Source organism: Artibeus jamaicensis, unplaced genomic scaffold (assembly GCF_021234435.1).
Source record: "Artibeus jamaicensis isolate MK-2021 breed Jamaican fruit bat unplaced genomic scaffold, CSHL_Jam_final contig_548, whole genome shotgun sequence".
Classification (NCBI taxonomy): domain Eukaryota; kingdom Metazoa; phylum Chordata; class Mammalia; order Chiroptera; family Phyllostomidae; genus Artibeus; species Artibeus jamaicensis.
In genome coordinates, this window is record NW_026521883.1 from 20,885,424 (window position 1) to 20,908,966 (window position 23,543).

General features: G+C 40.1%; 1 protein-coding gene and 1 pseudogene across 1 annotated transcript in view; both read left to right on the top strand.

Annotated features, from left to right (window-relative positions):
- The window catches only part of USP50 (ubiquitin specific peptidase 50), a 41,881-nt gene that overhangs the window by 3,873 nt on the left and 14,465 nt on the right, over positions 1-23,543 (top strand). The window contains exons 4-6 of the mRNA XM_037156452.2: positions 2,667-2,876; positions 4,334-4,476; positions 9,021-9,153. Coding sequence (XP_037012347.1) covers positions 2,667-2,876; positions 4,334-4,476; positions 9,021-9,153 — 486 coding nt within the window. The remainder of the gene's footprint in view (positions 1-2,666; positions 2,877-4,333; positions 4,477-9,020; positions 9,154-23,543) is intronic.
- Positions 16,564-16,663, top strand: LOC119057636 (uncharacterized; annotated as a pseudogene).

Here is a 23,543-nt window from a genome sequence, read left to right on the forward strand (position 1 = left end):
TTGAATAGGTCTGTCTCTACCAAACCCAGCTGCTCATCAGAATCACCGAGGGAGATTGTAAAGACACATCCTAAGGCCCTCACTCGAGTGTTCAGGAGTCTGAATGTCCGGGGCTGTCATCTGGAAAGCTCACTTGGTACAATACTTCCAGTGATCAGAAGGCGTGGGAACCACTGATCTAGTTCCGTTGGTAAACTGCATCTGCGTGGACTGTTTTTTAAAAGTGAAAATTGCAGCCTTGGACAGGGTGGCCCAGTTAGTTCGAGCACTGTCCTGTAAACCAAAAGGCTGCAGGTTCGATTCCCGGTCAGGGCACATGCCTAGGCTGTGGGTTTGATCCTAGTCAGGGTGTGTACAAGGGACAACCCATCTAGGTAACTGATCGATGTTTCTTTCTCACAGGGATGTGTCTCTGTCTCTCCCCCCCCCCCCGCCTCTCTCTTCTTTCCTTTCCCTATCTAAATTGGTGAGCACGTCCTTGGGTGAAGATTAAAAAAAGTGAAAATCACATTAAAAAAATATACATATATATATCTCGTGAGGTATAACATACAGAACTCTAAATATAATGTTGAACTTAAAATAAATGTTCTTGGTAACTACAAGCCAAAGAAACTATCAAGTTCAGTATTAGATTACAGGACACATCTATATACTGCAAAGTTTCGTCTTCATACCAAATGTGCCCCACCTGAGTTCCTCATTCAATCAGGACATACATTTAATAAAACATTAAATCACCAGTTACTAAGGGTTTTTGCCTTTATTTACTAGACCACTGCCTTCAGCCTTGGTGGGAGACCCACACCCTCCCAAGACATGTCCTTGACGTCCAGCAGTGTCCTTGCGATGTTAGCTTACCTCATTGCTGACATCCAGGAAATACTCAGCATAAAAGATCACAAGACAGCTATTAATCTTTCTCATCTGCAGTCCTCAGTTTCATGTTTTATTTTTACTCCTAACAGGATATTCATGGCAACACTTTCTTAGCCAGAGGTGAGGTGGTGGTCAATAACATCACATGGGTCCTCTCTGTCAGCTCTTCTGAAATAAATAACATCCTGGTTCCCGAGACCAAACTTGGAATTGGGGTCATTAAATTGCTGTCAGGGGAGAAGACGTAAGCAGCAGGGTGTGATGAAGGAGGAAGGGAAAATGGAGCGGGGTGCGCCGCTCCAACATAGGGCTGACTGGAGCTCATGCGTCTTCCAGATGCGTCAAGTCACTAAAAATCAGCCAGGGTGTGCTCCAGCCATGCCGTGCCTACCTATGAGCTATCGGAGGTTCAAGTCAGGCAGGAGGCTAGTCACATCAGGCTGCCTTAAGGATTTAAGATTTGCTCTTTTTAAAAAGTGTTTTCTCAGAATAGACACTTCTCCAAAGAAGACATACAGATGGCCAATGGACAGGTGAAAAGATGCTCAAAGTCACTAATTAAAGTAGAGAAGCAAATAAAACCACAATGAGAGATCACCTCACACCTGTCAGAATGGCTATTATCAATAAATCAACAAATCACAATTCCTGAGGAAAGGGGAACTCCAGTGCCCTTTTGGTGGAAATGTATACGGTGCAGCCACCGTGAGAAATTTTTTCTCAAAAAATTAAAAATGGAACTGCCTTATGACCCAGCAATTCCACTTCTAGGTATATATCCAAAGAAACCTGAGACACTAATTCAAAAGAATATATGCACCCCTATGTTCAATGCAGTGTTATTTATAATAGTTAAGTTATGAAGAGCAACCCAAGTGCCCATCATAGATGAGTGGATAAAAATTGTGGTACATTTACACAAAGGAATATTACTCAGCCATAAAAAGGAGTGAAGTCTTACCTTTGTGACAGTATAGATGGCCCTAGAGGGTATTATGCTAAATGAACTGAGTCAGAGAAAGACAAACACCATGTGATTTCACTTATATGTGGAATCTATGAAACAATATAAATGAATAAACAAAATAGAAACAGACTCGTAGGTACAGAGAACAGGCTGATGGCTGCCAGAGGCGAGAGGGATCAAGGGACTGGATGAAAAAGGTGAAGGGATTAAGAAGCACAGATTGGTAGTTACAGACTGGTCATGGGGATGGAAAGGATGGCAGAGAGAATATAGTCAACAGTATTGTAATAACTATGCGCGGTGCTAGGTGGGTACTGGACTACCAGGGGGAGCACTGTTAATTTACTTTTACATTTTTTAAACAAAAATAAAAAGCATTTTCTAACAAAAGAAGTGGTTAGGGGACATAACCTGAAGGGGCTGGCGGGGAGGTCAGATTCCTTGATTTTACCTCAGGATCAGCCTGCATGACCGAAGCTGGTTTAACAGCTTCCCTGGTGACTCTTCCAGGAAAAACTGCCCCCGGGACCCTGTGTCACATCATCATAGGCTCTCAGCTTATGGAGTCACGGTCATGGGTTTCACCAGTTAGGGAGTCATCATTCCTCAGCCTCGCCAAAGGAGGGAAATAACTGAATTATCAGAAGTCACCCAGAACACACACAGGCTCCTACGAAGATCTTACTCTCTTTAATGTCTGAATCCACAACATGGTTTCTGGCCAATTGTGTATTGTTCCGATGGAAAAAATCAGGTCCTTCTGTGAAATAACTTTTTGATAACCAGTGGCTGCTTTGGGCCAATTTGTTCCTCCACTCAGTGCCACCGAGTAAGATCCTGTGAGAAAAGGTCTGTGCCAAGATGCTGCAGGAAGGCGATCGCCAGTGAGTCCTCCATCGTCACCCGGCTCTTTGAGGGGCAGCTCAGCTCCAGCATCATGTGCGTGAAGTGTGAGAACTGCACCTACAAGAACGAAGCCTTCACGGTCCTCTCCCTCCCCATCCCATCGGAGCACAAGTGCTCTCTTCAGGTGGGGACTCTGGCTCCGGGACACCTTCGTGTCTCGCTGTATCCTCGCCCTGGACTTTCTTGGGGCTGTTTCCTGCCTTTTCTAGTATGAAAGGGGCTGCTTGATAACAGCAGCCCTAATTTTTAAAAAATGGGATGCCATGATGATGTTATAGAAAAGTGACACACAGCCGAGAGTTACTGTGAATTCTGTATATCTGTGTACTCGAGGAAACAGCCTTATTGTGAAATGGAGAAGATAAATGGGGTTTATTTGATCTATTGTCAGGGCTAGGTGCATACAGGGAATTTGTACTTTCTTGCAAAAATGTTATGGTCCTTCCTTACCTAAGTGGGTCTGTAGGTCCATTTGGGAAACTAGATAAAAGATTCTGACTCAGTCTTGAGCTCTTTTTAAAAATTTTTTAAAATTTATTTATTTTTAAAGAAAGGGGAAGAGAGGGAGAAAGAGGAGAGAAACATCAATGTGTGGTTGCCTTCTACTCACCCCCCACTGGGGACCTGGCCTGCATCCCAGGCATGTGCCCTGACTGGGAATCGAACCAGCTACCCTTTCTTTGGTTCGCAGGCTGGCACTTGATCCACGGAGCCACACCGGCCAGGGCTTGAGCTCTTATATTTTAGACAAAATCTGTGAATTGTGTTGGGAAAATAGAATGGAATCTAGTGCCTTAGTTTACTTCTTGAATTTTCTCAACCATAATATTGAAGGTCTATCTGCAGAGGCGGGTGGTGGTAGAAGGCAGGAAACAGTTAGGAGGCAGGAAGCAATACCTTTCTTTGTAGAATAAAAACACATTTACCAGAACTGGAGACTAGAACCCCACTCCTTATTCAGAACTGGACTTGCTCTCAGATCAAACTGCTAACAATTGCTGGAAACAAACTCCAGAGACTCTAAATGAGGTGCTGGCGTGTCTCCTGAGAACAGAGTCCGCGTGCCTCTTCTTCTTTAGGTTAGCGGTTTGCAGAGCCGGGGGTGCGTGGCTGCACTGAGGGGGTCCGCTGTCCTCTGTGGGCCCAGGATCTAATTCCCTGTCCTGTGGTCTGGCTTTATCACGGGCCACCTCAGAACAATGCATGGTGGTCATTTTCAGTCCCCTGATCACCATTGTGATGAGATGGAGAATGCAGCCGCCTCAGTTGCCAGAGGAGAAACCGCAGTCAGTATCACTGTGAAGTAAACCAGAAGTGTCACAGTGCTGACCAGGACATTAGGAGTGAGGTGGGCACTCGGGTCCATTTCAGTAACGGAAGTGAGCAGCAAGCACCTCCTTTGCCAGGTAGATTTGACGCGTGTGCAGGCTGCAGCTTGGGACGCTGGTGTCTCCCGACCCTGTGGATGCTGAGCAATGCTCCAAGGACTCTGTTTGGGGAGCTCTTCCGAAGTTCTGGTGTGGAGTCCAGGCTGCAGTTCGATCCAACTGTTTGCTCACCGAAAGCTTTTTATCTCAACAGGACTGTCTCCAGTGTTTTTTCCAGCAAGACACACTGACCTTGAACAATCAAATTCATTGTTCCTTTTGTGAAACAAAGCAAGAAACAGTGTTGAGGGCCAGTATTTCCAAAGCACCAAAAATAATGATTTTTCACTTAAAAAGGTATGGATTTTGACGTTTTGTGAGCAAATTTTTGGACAGCTCTATCAAGATATAATTCAAATCCATGCAATTGTTCACTGTGGACAATTCAGGGGTATCCAATATATGACATTAACTTTTTAAAATGCGATAAAACAGAACGTGAAATTTGCCATTTTAGCCATGTTTCGTGTGTACTGCATTGTATTCATTACATTCACGGCGCTGTACCACAATCAGTCCCACTATCCCCAAAACCTTTTCATCACTCCAAACAGAAACTCTGTACCCATTAAGCAAAAATTCCCCAGTTCTCATCCCCCTAGTCCCAGGTAGCCTCTAATCCACTTTCTGTGCCTGTAAATTCACCTGTTTCCGGTACTTCACACAAGTGGACTCATACAACACCATCTTTTTGCTGGACTTCTTCACTTAGCTGTTTCCAAGGTCCATCCATGAGTACCGGAAGCTCGCTCCTTTTTATGGCTGAATAATATTCCACTGTGTGTATATCACATTGTGTTTATTCATCTGTTAGTGGACATTTGGCACTCATTCTGAGTGCTTTTAAAAATTAAATTCCCACCGCTATGGATTCTGATTCCATAAGTCTGAGGCAGAATCTAAGCATTACTATTTTAATTTTTATCTCCCCACACCGATTTTTGTTTTGAAAATTTTTAAATCTACCAAGAAGCTGAAAACTTTTTTGATGAATACTGGCACGCTCCCAAATCTTCGTCAGCTGGTGACACTTTGCCACATTTTCTTTCTCCTCTCCTCCTCCCTTCCCTCCCTTCCATTTTTTCAGCTGAACCATCTGAAGAAAGATGTCAACACCATGGCCTTTCATGCTTCAATACTTCGCCATGTGTCCCCTGAACATAAGGATATTCTCCTACACAATCATACCACCATTATTACAACCAACAAATTTGACACAGTTTTATATCCCCTAAGATACATTCCATATGTAAATTCCCCCTGCCCCACAAATGTCTTCATAAGTTTTTTTCTAATCTAGGGTCCAGTCAAAGGTCATACATTGCATGGGGCTGTTTCTACATCTAGAACAGCCTTTCCCTCTTTTTACATATTTGACCATTTGTTCTCATATTGTGCCTTTGAGGAGCCCATTGTTTGTGTTTGTCCCCATTTTGGATTTATGTCATTGTTTCCCCATGATTAGATTCGAGCTAAACTTAAAAAAAAGTTAGCAGGAATCGGTGTAGGCAGTGCTGTGTGCTTGCTTGCCATCACATTGTATCAGGCGCATCACAGAAGTTTGCCCCTCGGTGGGTGCTATTACCTGTGATCCCACAGGTGACATAGTGGCTGCGGGGGTTTGCCCCTTGAAGGTATAGTTTCCCCTCTATCATTGCTATCAGTCTGGCCCTGTGGATACTCAACTCTGACATGTGTATTATTCATGACTACAACTGTTCTTGATGTTCAAATTGTTCGAAATTGGCCAGTGAGAGCTGCTTCAAGCCCGCTCCTGTTACCTCGTTAGTTAGTTAGTTTAGTGTAATTACATGTACAAAAGTCATCCTTCTCAGAGGTACAGATCTATGTACTTTTTTAAATGCACACAGACATGTAACCATCAGAGCCAACATGTAGACTATTTCCATCACGCCAAAACGTCTCCTCTTGCTCCTTTGTAATTAATATCGTCTCCTCATCCACCCCTGGAAACTTGACCTGACTTCCATTCTTAGAGTCATTCCTTTGCCAGAATGTCCTGTATTATATCATATGTAGCCTTTTGATTTTGGCTTCTTTCACTTAGCATAAAGTTTCTGAGATTCAGGTTCCATGTTGTGGCATGTTGCAGGGTTCCTTCCTCTTTATTGCTGAGTAGTATTCGCTCTCATGAACACACCACAGTATTTTTCCATTCACCAGTTGATGAACATCTGGGTTGTTTCCAGTTTGAGGCAGATGTGAATACTACTATATAAACATTAGCACATAGATTTTTAACTACATTTTATTGGTTATGCTTTTACAGTTGTCCCAATTTTTTCCCTTTGCCCCCCTCTACCTAGTACCCCCCATTTCCTCTTGCAATCCCTCCTTAGTTTATGTCTGTGGATCACACATATACGTTCTTTGGCTTCTCCATTACCTATACTGTTCTTAACACCTCCCTGTCTGTTTTGGACCTACCATTTATGCTCCTAATCCCCGCACCTTTACCCCATTTTCCCCTCTCCCTCCCCCTCCCAACTGATAAACCCTCCAAATGATCTCCATATCTATGATTCTGTTCCTGTTCTGCTTGTTTGCTTAGTTTGTTAGTTGGAGTCAATTATTGATAGTTATGAACTTATTGCCATTTTAATGTTCATCTTTTTTATCTTCTTTTTCCTTACATAATTCCCTTTAGCACTTCATATAATAATGTCTTGGTGATGATGATCTCTTTCAGTTTTACTTGTCTTGGAAGTACTTTATCTGCCCTTCCATTTTAAATGATAGCTTTGCTAGATAGAGTAATCTAGGTTGTAGATCCTTGCTTTTCCTCACTTTGAATACTTCTCGCCAGTCCCTTCTAGCCTGCAAAGTTTCTTTTGAAAAATCAACCTCCCCCTGTCTATTTTCTACCTACCATTTATGCTACTTATTCTCTGTACCTTTTTTTCCTCTCTCCCCCTCCCACTCCCCTGCTGATAACCCTCCATGTGATCTCCATTTCTGTGATTCTTTTCCTGTTCTAGTTGTTTGCTTTGTTTTTATTTATTTATTTTTGTTTTAGGTTAGATTGTTAATAGGTGTGAGTTTGTTGTCATTTTAATGTTCATATCGTTGATCTTCTTTTTTTAGATAAGTCTCTTTAACATTTCATATAATAAGGGCTTGGGTATGATGAACTCCTTTAACTTGACCTTATCTGGGAAGCACTTTATCGGCCCTTCCATTCTAAATGATAACTTTGCTGGATAGAGTAATCTTGGATATAGGTCCTTGCCTTTCATGACTCTGAATACTTCTTACCAGTCCCTTCTTGCCTGTAGGTTTCTTTTGAGAAATCAGCTGACAGTCTTATGGGCACTCCTTTGTAGGTAACTGTCTCCTTTTTCTCTTGCTGCTTCTAAGATTCTCTCCTCTCTAATCTTGGGTAATGTAATATGATGCACTTTGGTGTGTGCTTCCTTGGGTTCAACTTCTTTAGGACTCTCTGAGCTTCCTGGACTTCCTGGGAGTGTATTTTCTTTGCCAGATTGGGGAAGTTCTCCTTCATTATTTTTTCAGATATGTTTTCTATTTCTTGCCCTTCATCAACCCTGTGATTCAATGTTGGAACATAAAAGTTGCCCTAGAAGTTTCTAAAGCTCTCCTGATTTTTTTTTTTTAATTCTTATTTCTTCATTCTGGTTGGAATGAAGAAATTCTTCATTTCTTCATCCGTTCTGGTTGGAAGTTTATTTTTTTCCTTCAGCTCCAAACCCTTGATTTGAGTCCTGCTTTCCTTCCCATCACTGTTGGTTCCCTGTAAATTTTCCTTTATTTCACTTTTCATAGCCTTCACTTTTTCTCCATTTTGTGACCATGGACAACCATTTCTGTGAGCATCCTGATTACTAGTGTTTTGAACTCTAGATCTGATGGGCTGGCTATCTCCTCATTGCTTAGTTCTATTTTTGGAGTTTTTATCTGTTCTTTCATTGGGCCATATTTTTTTTGTCTTGACACATCAACTGACAGTCTATGAGAATTACTTTGTAGGTAACTATCTGCTTTTCTCTTGCTGCTTTTAAGATTCTTTATCTTTACTTTGAATTTTAAATATGATGTGTCTTGGTGTGGTCCACTTTGGGCCCATAGCATATAGATTTTTATGTGGTTGTATGTTTTCATTTGTTTTCAGATTATACCTAGGCATAGGATTGCTGGGTCACATAGCAGAAAGCAAGTTTTCTTGCTTTCTGACACAAAAATATGTCAGATTTACCCAGGAATTTCCCCTTCCCAAGGCCTAAATCAGCTATTTTTCCAAAATGAACATAACTTATTTTTAAAGAAGCTGCAGGGTGATTTTGATATAGGCTTAGCTTTGGGAACTGCTGATCTAAATAGCAATAAAGAATGTGACACAAAATTTTATCTTATGAAAGATATATTAAAACCTCAGAGCTGGAAAACAGGACACTGCCAAGACAATGCATGCTAAAACCAAGAAAAGAAAGGCTGAGCCAGCTTGGTGAGAGTGAACAGCATCAGCTGGAATGCAGTATCCAGGACGTTATCAGTGTGATTTCTACTCCCCTGATGCCCCGCCTGGCTTTCCCCCTTCTTTCTCTCCCACTGGATTGGCTCTACACTGCCTCACACCCTGACTCAAGCTTTTGGCCCTCTCTAGTCTCAGTTTTGGCAAGGCATGTGGATGTGGAGATTCTAAACATAGGTAAATAAGAAAAAAAATTGTATACAGTTCTGTACCAAATAATCTTTCCAAGAAATTCTTTAAACTGTACTTAGAATTTCTCAAGGTATGCTGACTTCATACATGGGTTGTTCACAATTTCACTTTATATTTCACACATGTATTTTTTCTCTAGGTTTGACATTCTGGGTACAATGAAAAAGAAACTGAGAACAGATATTCATTACCCACTCACTAACTTGGACATGACTCCTTACATCTGTCCAATTTTTCGGAAACATCCTAAGTATAACCTCTGTGCAGTGGTGGTGAGTAAAATGCTACAACTATTTAATATAACACAAATTTAAAGAAAACTGTAGAATTATCTGCTTAAATGCCCACTCCTTCTATCTTTCCCTGGATTCTCCTATTAAAAACAAAATATAGAGACTGGAAACTCTGTGCTTTGACCTTGAACAGTAGAGCAGTGAAAGAATAAAAGGTCCTGGTCATGGCCTCCACACTTTCCCTCCACTCAGGGGCTACTTCAGATCCAGGAACATTTGCAGATCTAGGAACTGAAGCAGCAGACATTGGTTCCAATAGCTGTACATTGGATTATCATGAGCCACTCCCTAGCCAAAGCCCCTAAACACTATGTATGTAATAGTCACAGATGCATTGCCTGTATACACCCAGTCCTATGTATAAAACCCCCAGAGTTCCCTTCAACTCTATGCCAACTCTCATCATTGAGGATTCTCAGAAGGAAAGAAAGCATGGGGTATACTTCACACCAAATCATTTACCATATAGATTGTAATTAATAATAGCAATAGCTATTATGTATTCAGCCTGGCACTATGTTAAGTACTTAACATGTGTTTTCACTTCTAATTCTTTCAACAATTCTATGGAGTAGGCGCAGTTATTTTTAAATCCTGTGTTATAGATGAAATATCATGTGGCAATATATTAAGAGATGTGCAGTGGTATGTAGAAAAAAGGAATATCTACCTACCTACCTACCTACCATCTGTCTGTCAAGAATTATTTGAATTTATATATGATATATTAAGAGTGGGCATGTATATACACACACATACATATGGTATATGAACACATTGAGACCATAATATATACACATATACATAAGAGCACATATATGTGCATGGTAAGTATGTATATATACATATAAAAAATATATGTGTAAAGGGAAGGAAAGAGAGTAAGAGCATATACACTTTGTAAAAAAAAAGTAGATCTCAGTTTGGTGAGTGAGATCACTAAAATGTGACTTTGCCACTTCCCAGTTACATGATCTGGGACTCTGACCTGTTGCTTATATATCGCCTTACAGGTTTGTTGTGAGAAATTAGATTAAGTGACCTAGGCATGTGGCACAAGCTATCCTCCCCAAAGTTCATGAAGACATTCACCTATATTATCATATAAAAGCTTGGATTTACCTTAACACAGTTTTCAAAATTATACTTAAAACTGTCTATTTTTTAATTTTCTAATTTCTTGGCAAATGTCAGCTTTTCTTTCCAATTATTACATCTCTTATTCCTTTTTCTTGTCTTACTGCTCTGGTTAGGACTGCCAGTATGTATAGAATATATTGCGTTACTCCCTTCTAGACTGAAAAGTTTCTGCTCTGAAAAATTTTAGGGGTGAGGAGTGGGGTTACCTAAGAGTAACAAGTTGTTTTCCTCTTGCTGCTTTTAAGATTCTCTCCTTGTCTTTAAGTTTTGGCTTTTTAATCCATGTATCTCTTAGATTCATCTTTTTTGGAGCTTTTTGGGTTTCCTGTATCTGGATATCTGTTTTCTTTCTCAAGTTAGGAGAGTTTTCAGCCATTATTTCTTCAAATAAGTTTTCTGCCTCTTTCTCTCTCTCCCTTCTGAAACCCTTGCAATGCAAATGTTAGTCCACTTGATGTTGTTCTATAAGTCCCTTAAGCTATTGTCATTCTTTTTAAATTCCTTTTTCATTTTGCTACTCTGATGGGAGGAGCTCCATTCTTTTTTATTTTATTTTATTTATTTATCTTTAGAGGGGAACGGAAGGAGAGAGGGAGAGAAATATCAATGTATGATTGCCTCTCATGAGTCCCCTACTGGGAACTGGCCTACAACCCAGGCATGTGCCCTGACTGGGAATCGAACCACGGTTGTGTGGTTCACAGGCCCATGATCAATCCACTGAGCTACACCAGCCAGGGCTCCATTGCCATTCTTGAGTTCATGAATCCTTTCTTTTGTTTCATCTAGTCTGTTGAAGATTTTAGTGTTATAAAATGAAGTTTTTTACTTCATTTATGACATTCTTCAGCACTGTGATTTCTCTTTGGTACTATCTTATGTTTTCTATCTCTTTGTTGAAATATTTTTCACTGGGCTCATCTGTTTTTGTTTTTTTTTTTTCTGAGTTAGGTGACAATCTTTTCCACCATCACTTTGAACTTTTTATTAGGTAAATTACTTATGTTTTTCTCATTAAGGTTTTTTTCCTGAGGTTTTTTATCTTGTTCTTTCATTTGGAACATATTCCTTTGTTTCTTCTTTTTTTTTCCTTTTTGCTTGACTCTCTGTGATGGTCTCTGTGCACTAAATAAAACAGCCCCCTCTTGTGAGTAGCCTTGTGTAGGAGATGAACCTAACTGTTCAGCTCTGCCCTAGGTTTGGTTGTCTTTCAAACAATTACTTTTGTAATTTTCCAGGCAGGCTATTATTTTTAATGGCTCCACGTAGCAGAGGGTATGACAGGACTTGTCAGCATGCCAAAGGGGAGCATCTCGGACCTAGATTCAGGCCAATTGGAAGCCACACCCTCAGGCGGCAGCTTTTAAAGTGTGTGAGCATGTACATTCCTGTGAGACTGCAAGTGTAAGCCAGTTGATCTGAAGTGTGCTCCGCGCAGCAGCCACGAAAGCTGAGACTCCAGACCAGCGTATAAGCTCTGTTCTGGGAGATACCAGTAAGGTGTGTAAGGCAGAGGGGAAGTGCAAGGCTGGTGTCCGCCAGCCTATGTTCCCTAATAGCACTTCTTCCCGCCCCTGTTATGTGACAAACCAGAGCCTGCCCCTCAGGCTGAAGCTCCAAGATAAGCAAATGAGCCTCGTTTACAGAAAAACAGGGTGTGTTCCATTCTGCCATCTGTGCAGTGCCCTGTGGGGCATGGGGGTAGCTGTCAAAGACTTTCTCTCTCTCTGGGCCCTGACTGGTATGGCTCTGCTGGTTGGAGGATTGTTCTTTGAACTAAAAGGTCACAGGTTTGATTCCCAGTTAGGGCACACACCTGGGTAGCAGGTTCCGTTCTCAGTTGGGGCATGTGCGGGAGGCTGCTGATTGATATTTTTCTTGCATCTATGTTTCTCTCCCTTTCTCTCCCTTTCTCTCCCCTCTAACCATGTTCTCAGATGACAATTAAAAAAAATAATTCTCTCTCCAACTGTTACGATCCCTACAATCCCACGAGACCCTAAAACACAAGCTCCTCTGGCCATCAGAATCAGACAATCAAGGGGAATCCCCTGGGTGACAGCCACAAAAATCAGGGTGTAAAAGCTCCCCTGGGGGCGATCCCAGCATTCTGAGCACGGTCAGGGGACAATGGAAAGATAGTGCCTACCTGTGTGGTCTCTGGAAAGGATATAGTCAGCCCATAGATGTGTCTAATTAGAAGTCTGTCAGTTACGATCGACTTCTATCATGGACAGTTATGATAAGCTATCGGGTACTTTCACAGAAAGAGCTCCTGGGTCTGTTGCCTCTTGCTCTTCCTTGAGGGTAGTAGCAGTTTAAGAACTTTTTGTCTCTTGGTTTAAATGCTATGGGACCCACAGGCATAAGCCTCTTGGGCCACCAGAGCCAGGCAAAGTAGTGGTGTGCCCCCCGGCAGCTGCTGCAAAAGGGAGGCACCAGAGCAGGGTGTAAGTCCTTCCTGGAAGATACTGGTGAGCGGGAGAAAGGCAGAGGGAGAGCTTCCGGGAAAACACCTCCAGTGGCCCCTACTTGTGTGCCTGCCTAGAACCTGCCCTCAGGCTGAAGCTCCTGGTAGCAAACTGGCCTCTGATTGCAAGACATTTACAAGGAAGGAGCCAAGAACAAACCATGCAGAAAGGCCAGTCTCTTGAATAAATGGTTCTGGGGAAACTGGACAGCCCCATGCAAAAGAATGAAATAGACCTCTATTTTACACCATACACAAAATTAACTCAAACATAGGGCCTGAAATCGTAAGATGCATAGAAGAAAGCATAGGCAGCAAGCTGCCTGGCATCAGACTCACTGTTGTTTTTGTGGAGGTGACTCTAACAGCAAGGGAAACAAAAGCAAAAATAAACAAGTGGGACCACATCAAACTAAAAAGCTTCTGCCCAGCAAAGGAAACTATCAGCAAAAAGAAAAAAAAACCCTCCTGACTGGGAAAGAATATTTGCAAATCATACATCTAATACGAGTTAATATACAAAATATTTACAGAACTCACACAACTCAGCAACCAAATAAAACAAAGCAACCTGATTTAAACATGGGCAGGGGATCCAAAATAACCTTTTTCCAAAAAAGATATACATATGACCAATTGTCGCATGAAAAAATCCTCAACATCACTAATTATTAGGGAAAGGCCATTAAAACCACGTTGAGACATCACCTCACATTTACTAAAATGGCTGTCATCAAAAAGACAAGAAAAACAAGCACGTAGTAGGATGTGGAGAAAAGGGGGTCCTTGTGCACTGTTGGCAGGAATGGAAATTGGCACCGTGCTATGGAAAGCAGTGTGACTGGTGGTTACCAGAGGGAAGGAGCTGGTGGAGTTGGGGGGAACAATGAGTAAGAGGGTCAGTTGTGTGGTGACAGCTGGAAACTAGACATTTCCCTTTCTGTCCTTGCATGAAGGGGAGCAAGCTCATGAAAAAAGAACTTAGTGTGATGCCGCAGTTTTCTCCACTTTCAGTTTCTGCACCTTCCACACGGCTTCCAACAGCAAAATGGGACAGAGCGTTCGGAGGTTCACAACCTCTGTGGTTGTAGGAGCCATTAGGAGGAGGGTCCAGGGAAGAATTTGACATTTTCAGTGGAAAACAAGTGGCAGTTACTAGCTTTGTGTTTTGAGCCTAGATTTGTCGCACCTTTCTATATAGAAAGACACCAACTGCTTAAAAAATAAGAATGCTTTAGTTAATCCATGAAACAGATATGAGGGGGACCATTTAAAGAGGTACAGTCTGTTTGAAAAATGGATCAACCTGTTTTTTTTTTTTTTTTTAAGATTTTATTTTTAGAGGGGGAGGGAGAAAGAGAGGGAGAGAAACATCAATGTGTGGTTGCCTCTTGCATGTCCTGCACCAGGGACCTGGCCTACAACCCAGGCCTGACTGGGAATTGAACTGGTGACCCTTTGGTTTGTTAGGCTGACACTCAATCCACTGAACCACACCAGCCAGGGCCAAACTGTTGAACTTAACATACTAGATGTGATACCATATGATCTCACCTTTAACAGGAACCTAATCAACAAAAGGAACAAGCAAGCAAAATATAAGCAAAGACACTGGAAATTGAGAACAGGCTGACAGTGACCAGAGGGGGCTGGGGGAGGGTGAAGGGTTTGCAGGAACAAATATAAAGGACACATGGACAATAATAGGGGTGTGGAAATGGGAGAGAGGTGGGGAGGGCTGGGGAGTTGAGCTGGGGTGGGGGGAAAAGGCAGAAACTTGAACAACAGTTAAAAAAAATTTTTAATAAAATAAAATGGCAAAAAAACCCAAACATAGTAGATGTGTCAGTAAATAAATGTATGGTCTTAAAAAAACAAACTTAGACTTTTGGTGGTGTGATGTAGTAAGCATCCAGCAGAAGTAATGCCTGCTTGAGTGTGGTTGGTAGGGTAATAATATGGGTGTAATAATTTATAGTTTTAATTTGAACATTTCACCTAAAATGTCCCATGGTGTGTTTGAGCATGATATCCTTATGTTACAGAATTACATGCTTATGATTTTGTACGAAAAGGGTTTGTAATAAAAATGGGGCATTATTTGTGCCGGACCCTATATATATAGATGCCAAATGATAAGGTTGCACATCTGCTCCCTTGGTATAATGTTATAAACCAATGTTCCCTCAATAAAAACCCCTTTCTTTCCTGGTATTTCAGCCCTCTGGTATTCCAGCTTCTGGGACAATGGCACCCATTGGCTGGAATGAAGCCTAGGGAGAGTGCATGGAGGTGAGGACCATGTAGAGCAAGCCGGAGGGAGAGCATGAAGATGGGGGCCAGCCAGCAGGCCCTTAGCCCTGTGCTGAGATACTTGCCCCTGGGGCCAATGCTTTAACGTTAACAAATGAACCTCATTTACATGATGTCAGCTGCTCCTCACGTGGGGCAGGAGAGTCCGAGCTCACTAGAACTTCAGCAGTAGTTTCTCAGATCCTTGTGGGCCTCACGAATGTGAACTTGAGTCCTTTTGGTTTTCCCGTGTTTTCTGGGAGGAGGTGAACTCAGGTTCTGAGCCACCAGAGTGAGTATTCTTTTTTTCTTGATTGTAAAGGGAATAATTGAAAGTGGTGCTTGCTATAAGCTTTTAGCAGCTAGACTTTATCAAGTGATGAGTAAGTGCTTCCTTCTATTTTGGTTTTGCTGACAGTTTTTTGCGTGTTTGTAAGGGTGTTAATGTCTATTAAATCTCCCCCCCCCCAATAATATAGATGCTATGGCTTTCTTGAACCCTTTTTAATCTGTTAATATGGTCACTTACATTTATAAGAATACATTTACATTTACAAATGCACAAAAGATTTAGAATGTAACATTTACAATTACACTTAGAAGAATAAAATTCTTCTAATTTTATTACCCTTACTTACATTGCTGGGATCAGTACATTTAGTTGTTATTCATGATCTTAGATACATTTTGCTGAATTTGGTTTACTACATTTTCATAGTTTTGCATCTGTCTTCTTAAATGAGAGTGATCTGTGCTTTTCTTCCTTGAATTGTCTTGGTCTGATTTGGTGTTCTACTGACCTCATGAGTGAAAGGAGCTTCTACAGAAATATGTGTAAGTTTGCTAATGAAAAGTATCTTGAAGACTTGATAGAACTCACCTGTAAATACATCTGCTCTTCCCTCTGAGGAAGGTTTTGCACTACAGGCATACCTTGTTTCCTTGTGCTTCGCTTTATTGTGCTTCACAGGTGCTGTGTTTTTACAAACTGAAGGCAAGACCCTCCTCCACCAGTAGAAAGAGTATGACTTGCTTTATTGCAAGGGGGTCAAACTCATTTTCACCGGGGGCCACATCAGCCTTGCAGTTGCCTTCAAAGGGCTGAATGGAATTTTAAGCCTGTATGAATGTAACTACTCCTTAACAGTTAAGCGAGAGCTTGGTGCTGCTACCAGGTAGAAACAAGGTGCTGGGCCAGATAAAACAAGGTGGAGGGCTGGCTTCGGCCCGTGGGCCTTGTGTCTGCCACCTGTGCTTTGTTGAGAGATTTGCTGTATTGCAGCGGTCTGAGGTATTCCTGTACTGGTGTAAATTCGGGCATTTAATTTTCCTCTTCCATCAGTTTGGGTAAGTTATAATTTTCTGTATACTTCTCAATTTCATCAAAGTTTCCCGTTTGTTGACAAAACTTTTTTTGGTGATTAAAAATCTTTTAAAGTTTATGCTGGATTTGTAAGAATAATACCTTATTTCTGATTTTATTTACTATTGCTTCTCGGCCTTTTGGCTAAGATCAAGTGTAGTATCTAAATTTATTTACCATTCACTGCTTGTCTCGTTTTTAAATCAGTCTTATTATTACTGTTTATATTCCTTAAGTCTTTTCAAAGGACTAACTTGTCTTTTTAATCCTCTTTATTACCTCTTTATTTTCTGCACTATTAGTTATTATTTCTTTCCCTCTACTTACTTTAAGTATATTCCTTATGTTATTAATCAGATGCTTTGTTCATTAACATTCAGCCTGTCTTTTAGCTACAACTATTCTGTAGATACCACTTTCACCACCTACCACCTTTTAAATTAGAGGACGTTTCAAACACACATGAAGCAGAGAGGACAGCATAAGGAACACTCACGCATCTGTCACCCAGCTTTACAGATGAGCTGCTGACTCCTCTGTGACACTGCCCCCATCTCCTCCCTGCACCACAGCGTTTTAAAGACGATTGCGGACATCACCGCATGTCTTCATACATTATTTCATCACTGTGTCTTTCTAAGTTGTTATAACTTACATTACGATTTCTTATTTGCTGTCAAAATTTACTTGCAAGTGCTTTTTGAAAATTTCTAAAGGTATAAGAATTTGGAAGGGGGACATCTTTTTGCATTGACTGCTAATTCTATTGCATTGTGCTCATGATCTGTATTAAAAGTGCCTCTTACATTTGTTGAGACTCACATATTTCTATTTATCAGGAGCCAAGTTGATGTAAACTTCTGTGGTTCAAAGTTATCTCTATATTATTTGATAGTTGAAAGAAATGTGTTGAAATTTTTTTTCTTGACTTGAAAGGGAATAATCAAGAATGATGCTTGCTGTAAATGTTTAGTAGCTACACTTATCAGAAGTTATGGATACTTCTGCTGACTCTAGTTTGCTAACAGTTTTTGTGCATGTAAAAAGTTAGTAAAAGTGTTGAATTTTACTAAATCTTTTTTGGAGGTGCTATGGTTTCCCTGAATCCTTGTTTTTTTTTAATTAAATTTTATTTTTTTTATTGATTATGCCATTACAGTTGTTCTATTCCCCCCCTTCATTCCCCTCCACCCTACCCCCCCATCCCCACCATTACCCCCTTTAGTTTATGACCATGTGTCTCAAGTTCTTTAGATTTTAAATTTCCCATACTATTCTTGCCCACCCCCATCTATTTTCTATCTACCATCTATGCTACTTATTTTCTGTACCTTCTCCCCCCTCTCCTCCTCCCACTTCCCTGTTGCTAACCCTCCTTGAGATCTTCATTTCTATGTTTCCACTCCTGATCTAGCTGTCCTTTTAGTTTGCTTTTGTTTTAGGTGTAGTTGGTAATAACTGTGAGTTTGCTGTCCTTTCACTGTTCATGTTTTTTTAACTTTTTTTTCTTAGATAAGTCCCTTTAACATTTCATATAATAAGGGCTTGGTGATGATGAACTCCTTGAATTTGATCTTATCTGAGAAGCACTTTATCTGTCCTTCCATTCTAAATGAAAGCTTTGCTGGATAGAGTAATCTTGGTTGTAGGTCTTTGGATTTCCTGACTTGGAATACCTCTTTCCAGCCCCTTCTTGCCTGTAAGGTCTCTTTTGAGAAATCTGCTGACAGTCTGATGGGAACTCCTTTGTAGGTGACTGTCCCCTTATCTCTTGCTGCTTCTAGGATTCTCTCCTTCATTTTAATCTTGGCTAATGTAATGATGATATGCCTTGGTGTGTTTCTTCTTGGGTCCAACTTCTTTGGGACTCTCTGAGCTTCCTGGATATCCTGGAAATTTATTTCCTTTGCCAGATTGGGGAAGTTCTCTCTTATTATTTGTTCAAATAAGTTTTCCTCTTGTTGCTGTTCCTCTTCCCCTTCTGGTACCCCTATAATTCGGATGTTGGAGTGTTTAAAGATGTCCTGGAGGTTCCTAAGCCTCTCCTCATTTTTTTGAATTCTTTCTTCTTCACTCTTTTCTGTTTGGCCATTATTTGCTTTCTTCTGGTCCACTCCATTGATTTGAGTCCCAGTTTCCTTTTCATTGCTATTGGTTTCCTGTGCAATTCCATTCATTTCAATTAGTTTCACCTTCATATGTTTGTCTAATTTGTGGCTATAATCAACCAGATCTGTGAGCATCCTGATGACCAGTGTTTTAAACTGTGCGTCTGAGAGTTTTGCTATTTCTTCATTGCTTAGATTTATAGGCTCTGGGACTTTGAGATCTTCTTGAGCCATTTTTGGTCTGTTCACGCTTGTTAAGTATGAGGAGCGGAGCCTTGGACTCCCAGGTCGCTGGGTTGTGACGCTGCATGTGGGGGCGTGGTCAGAGCAGGGAAATGGCAGCGCCTGCTGCTGGGGGCCTGCTGGGTCCTGTCTAATGGCCCACTCCCTCGCTGGTCTATCTGCGCACAAATGCGTGACCACAGTCAAATCTCAGCCCTGCTCCCTTGCTGGTTCCCCGCAGTCGCTCGCTGGGTCACCCACTAGGTCCACCTGTTGCGACCCTGTGCCTGGGTTCCCTGCGCCTGAGTCCGTCTGACCGAGTTTTCCTGTGCAACCCCGCTCCGCCAGCTGCTGGTTTCGCCCCTCTTACTGGTAAGGCTGAAGAATTTGTTATCAGACTTCCGAAAAGTTCAATTTTCTGTGTTCTGGCTGTGTTTTCTGTTGCTGATATTTAGTTGACTCTAAACTTAGTTGTGTGAGAAAGCAAGGCATCTCCACCTATGCCTCCATCTTGGCGGAAGTCCTCCCTGAATCCTTGTTAATATGTTAGTATAGTCAATTACATTTATAGATTTTGTAATTTTACTATTCTTGCATTGCTGGGGTGAATACAATTTGTTCATTATTATCTTAACAAAAATATATATCTAATTATATATATATATATACACACACACACATATATATATCAGCATAGATGGTAGCTGTCAAAATTTCCCTACATTTCTCAATATTTTTAAAACAAAATTTTAAACAAATCTGTTTTTTTAAACTGCATAGTGGTTTAGAATGATAAACTTTTTGGTATAATAAACCCCTTTTTACTATAAAGTGACTGCCATTTATAATGCTTTTTGTCTTTAAGTCCATTTTAATGAATGTTTATATAGGTTCTCCAGTTTTCTTTTGATAGTTTCTACCTACAGTTTGTTTCCTGTCCCTTTCCATTCAACCTCTCTGAGTTCTGAACAATAAATAGTATAGAATATTCAATCTGTCTAGTAAGTTTCCATATATTTCAACTTGTAATGAATTTCGATTTGTTTCTATTGTCATCTTGTGTGCTTTAAGTTAATTGCATCTCTCTAGTCATTTCCCCCTTTATTCCTGGCCGACTACTAAATTCATAGTTTTCTTTATTTTACTTTTATAACTTTTGAGGGTTTGTGTGTTTCCTCCCTCCCCCCAGCAGTCACCACACTGTTGTCCATGCCCGTAAGTCCTTTTCTTTTTTGCTCAATCCCTCCACCCCCTAACCTCACCCCCACTAGCTGTCATCCTGCTCTTCATCTAGGAGTCTGTCCCCATTTTTCTTTTTAGTTCAGTTTGTTCATTAGACTCCACATATGAGTGAAATCATATGGTATTTGTCTTTCTCTGACTGGCTTATTTCACTTAACATAATGTTCTCCAGGTCCATCCATACTGTCTCAAAGAATAAAATTTTTTTCTTTTCTGTGGCTGAGTAGTATTCCATTGTGTAAATGTCCCATAGTTATTTTTTCCACTCATCTACTGATAGACACTTGGGCTGCTTCCGTAACTTGGTGATTGTAAATAATGCTGCAATGAACAGAGGGGTGCTTATGTTCTTTCAAATTAGTGTTTTGGGTTCCTTCAGATATATTCTCAGAAGTGGGGTCAATGGGTCAAAAAGATTAATTTTTAATATTTTGAGGTATCTCCATATTATTGCTTCCCACAGTGGCTGCATCAATCTGCTTTCTCACTAATGGGGCAAAAGGGTTCCCTTTTCTCTACATCCTCACCAGTACTTGTTGTTTGTTGATTTTTTGATGATACTCATTCTGACAGGTGTGAAATGGTATCTCGTTGTGATTTTAATTTGCGCTTCTCTGATGATTTGTGCTGTTGAGCATGTTTTCATATGTCTATTTGCTATCTGTATGTCCTCTATGGAGAAGTGTCTATTCAGGTCATTAGCCCATTTTTTAATTGGATTGTTTGTTTTTTTTAGTGTTGAGTTTTCTAAGTTTTTTAATAAATTTTGGATAATAAACCCTTATCAGTTGTATTGGCGGATATGTTCTCCCATTTTGTGGGTTGTCTATTTTGTTGATGATTTCCTTTGCTGTGCAAAATATTTTTAGTTTGATGTGATCCCATTAAAAAAATTTTTTTTTTGTTTCCTTTGCCTGGGGAGATATATCGAATAGCATATTGCTATGAACAGTGTCTGAGATTTTGCTGCCTATGTTTTCTTCTATGATTTTTATGCTTTGGGGTGTAATATATAAGTCTTGGATCCATTTTGAATATATTCTGCTGTGTGGTGTAAGAAGGTGGTCTAGTTTCATTTTCCTGCATGTACCTGTCCAGTTTTTTCAACACCATTTATTGAATAAGCTTTAGCCCATTCTATGTGCTTGCTCTCTCTGTTGAATATTAATTGACTATAAAGGTGTAGGTTTATTTCTGGGATCTCTAGTGTGTTCCACTGATCTACATGTCTCTTTTTTTTAAAATATTTTATTTATTTATTTTTTCGAGAGAGGGGAAGGGAAGGAGAAAGAGTAGGAGAGAAATGTCAATGTATGGTTGCTTCTCATGCATCCCCTACTGGGAACTAGCCTGCAACCCAGGCATGTGCCGTGACTGGGAATCAAACCGCAATACTCTGGTTAGCAGGTCCGCACTCAATCCACTGAGCTACGCCAGCCAGGGCTACATGTCTCTTTTTATGCCAGTACTATGCTGTTTTGATTACTGTGGTCTTATAGAGTAGTTTTATATTGTATAACATGATTCCTCCAACTTTGTTCTTCTTTCTCAAGACTGCTGTTGCTATGTGGGGCCTTTTGGGGTTCCATACGAATTTTTAAAATATTCGGTCTAGTTCTGTGAAATACATCCTCGGAATCTTGAGAGGAATTTTGTTGAATCTATAGATTGCTTTGGGTAGTATGGACATTTTAATGATGTTAATTCTTCCTATGCATGAACACAATATGTGCTTCCACTTATTTGTATCTTCTTCTATTTCTTTCTTAAGCATATTATAATTTTCTGAGTATAGGTCTTTTACATCCTTGGTTAGGTTTATTCCTAGGTATCATTTTTTTTTGTAGCAGTTGTGAATGGGATGGTTTTCTTAATTTCCCTTTCTGTTAGTTAATTATTGGCATATAAAAATGCAACTGGATTTCTTAATATTATGTATCCTGCTATGTTGCTGAATTCATTGATCAGTTCTAGTAGTTTCTGGGTGGAATCCTTTGGGTTTACTATGTAAAGTATCATGTCATCTTCAAATAATGAAAGTCTTACTTCTTCCTTTATTGTCTGAGTGCTGTGGCTAGGACATCCAGTGCTATGTTGAATAAGAGTGGTAAAAGCAGACGTCCCTGTCTTGTTCCTGATTTTAAAGGGAACGCTTGCAGTTTTTCCCCATTAAGTAAGACGCTGGCAGAGGGTGTGTCATATATGGCCTTTATTACATTGAGGTATGTTCCCTCTAATGCTACATTGCTGAGAGTTTGTATCATAAATGAGTGCTGGATTTTATTGAATGCTTTTTCTGTATCTATATGTCTATCTACATGTCATCATATCTATATATGATCATATGGTTTTTATCCTTCATTTTGTTTATGTGATGAATCACATTTATTGATTTGTGACTGTTGTACCAAACTTGCATTCCTAGAATAAATCCCACTTGCTAATGGTGTATGATCTTTTTGAGGCATTATTGTATTTGGTTTGCTAATGTTTTGTTGAGGATTTCAGTGTCTGTGTTCATTAGGGATATTGGCCAATATAATTTTCTTTCTTTATAGTATCTTTATCCGGTTTTGGAATTAGGATAATGCTGGCATTGTAAATCAGTTTGGGAGCCTTCTTTCCTCTTGAATTTTATGAAATAGTTTGAGGAGAGGTGTTAGTTCTTGGAATGTTTGGTAAAAGTCACCTGCAAAGCCATCTGGTCCAGGCCTTTTTGCTTGTTGAGAGTTGGGTTTTTTATTTTTCTTTCACTGCTTCAATTTCATTAGGTGTAATCTGTCTATTCAGCTTCTCTGATTCTTCCTGACTTAGTTTTGGAAGATTGTATATTTCTAGGAATTCATCCATTTCATCAGTGTTGTCCAGTTTGTTGGCATATAGTTGTACATAATATTTTCTTACAATTACTTCGTATTTCTTTGGTATCAGTTGTTATTTCTCCTCTTTCATTTCTGATTTTATTTATTTGGGTCTTTTCTCTCTTTTTTTTAAATGGGTCTCTTTAAAGGTTTGTCAATCTTATTTATCTTTTTAAAGAACCAGCTCCTTGATTCATTGATCATTTTTATCTTTTTCTAGACTCTATTTCATTTATCTCTGCTCTGCTCTTTATTATTTCCTTCCTTCTACTCAATTTGGGCTTTGTTTGTTTTTCTTTTTCAAGTTCCTTTACGTATGAGGTAAAATTGTTTATTTGAGCTTTTTCTTGTTTTTGAGATAGGCTTGTCATGCTATGAATTTCCCTCTTAGGATTGCTTTCCCAGTGTCCCACAGACTTTGGATTTGAGTGTTCTCATTTTAATTAGTGTCAAGGTATTTTTGCTTTCTTCCTTGATTTTATTGTTGACCCATTCATTGTTTAATAATATGTAATTTAGCTTTCATGTCTTTGTGTGTTTTTCAGTGTTCTTATGGTTGATTTCTAGTATCATAGCATTGTGGTCAGAGAACATAATAGCATTGTGCTGGATATGATTTCAGTCTTCTTAGGTTTATTGAGACTTGTTTTGTGTCATAACAAGTGGTCTAT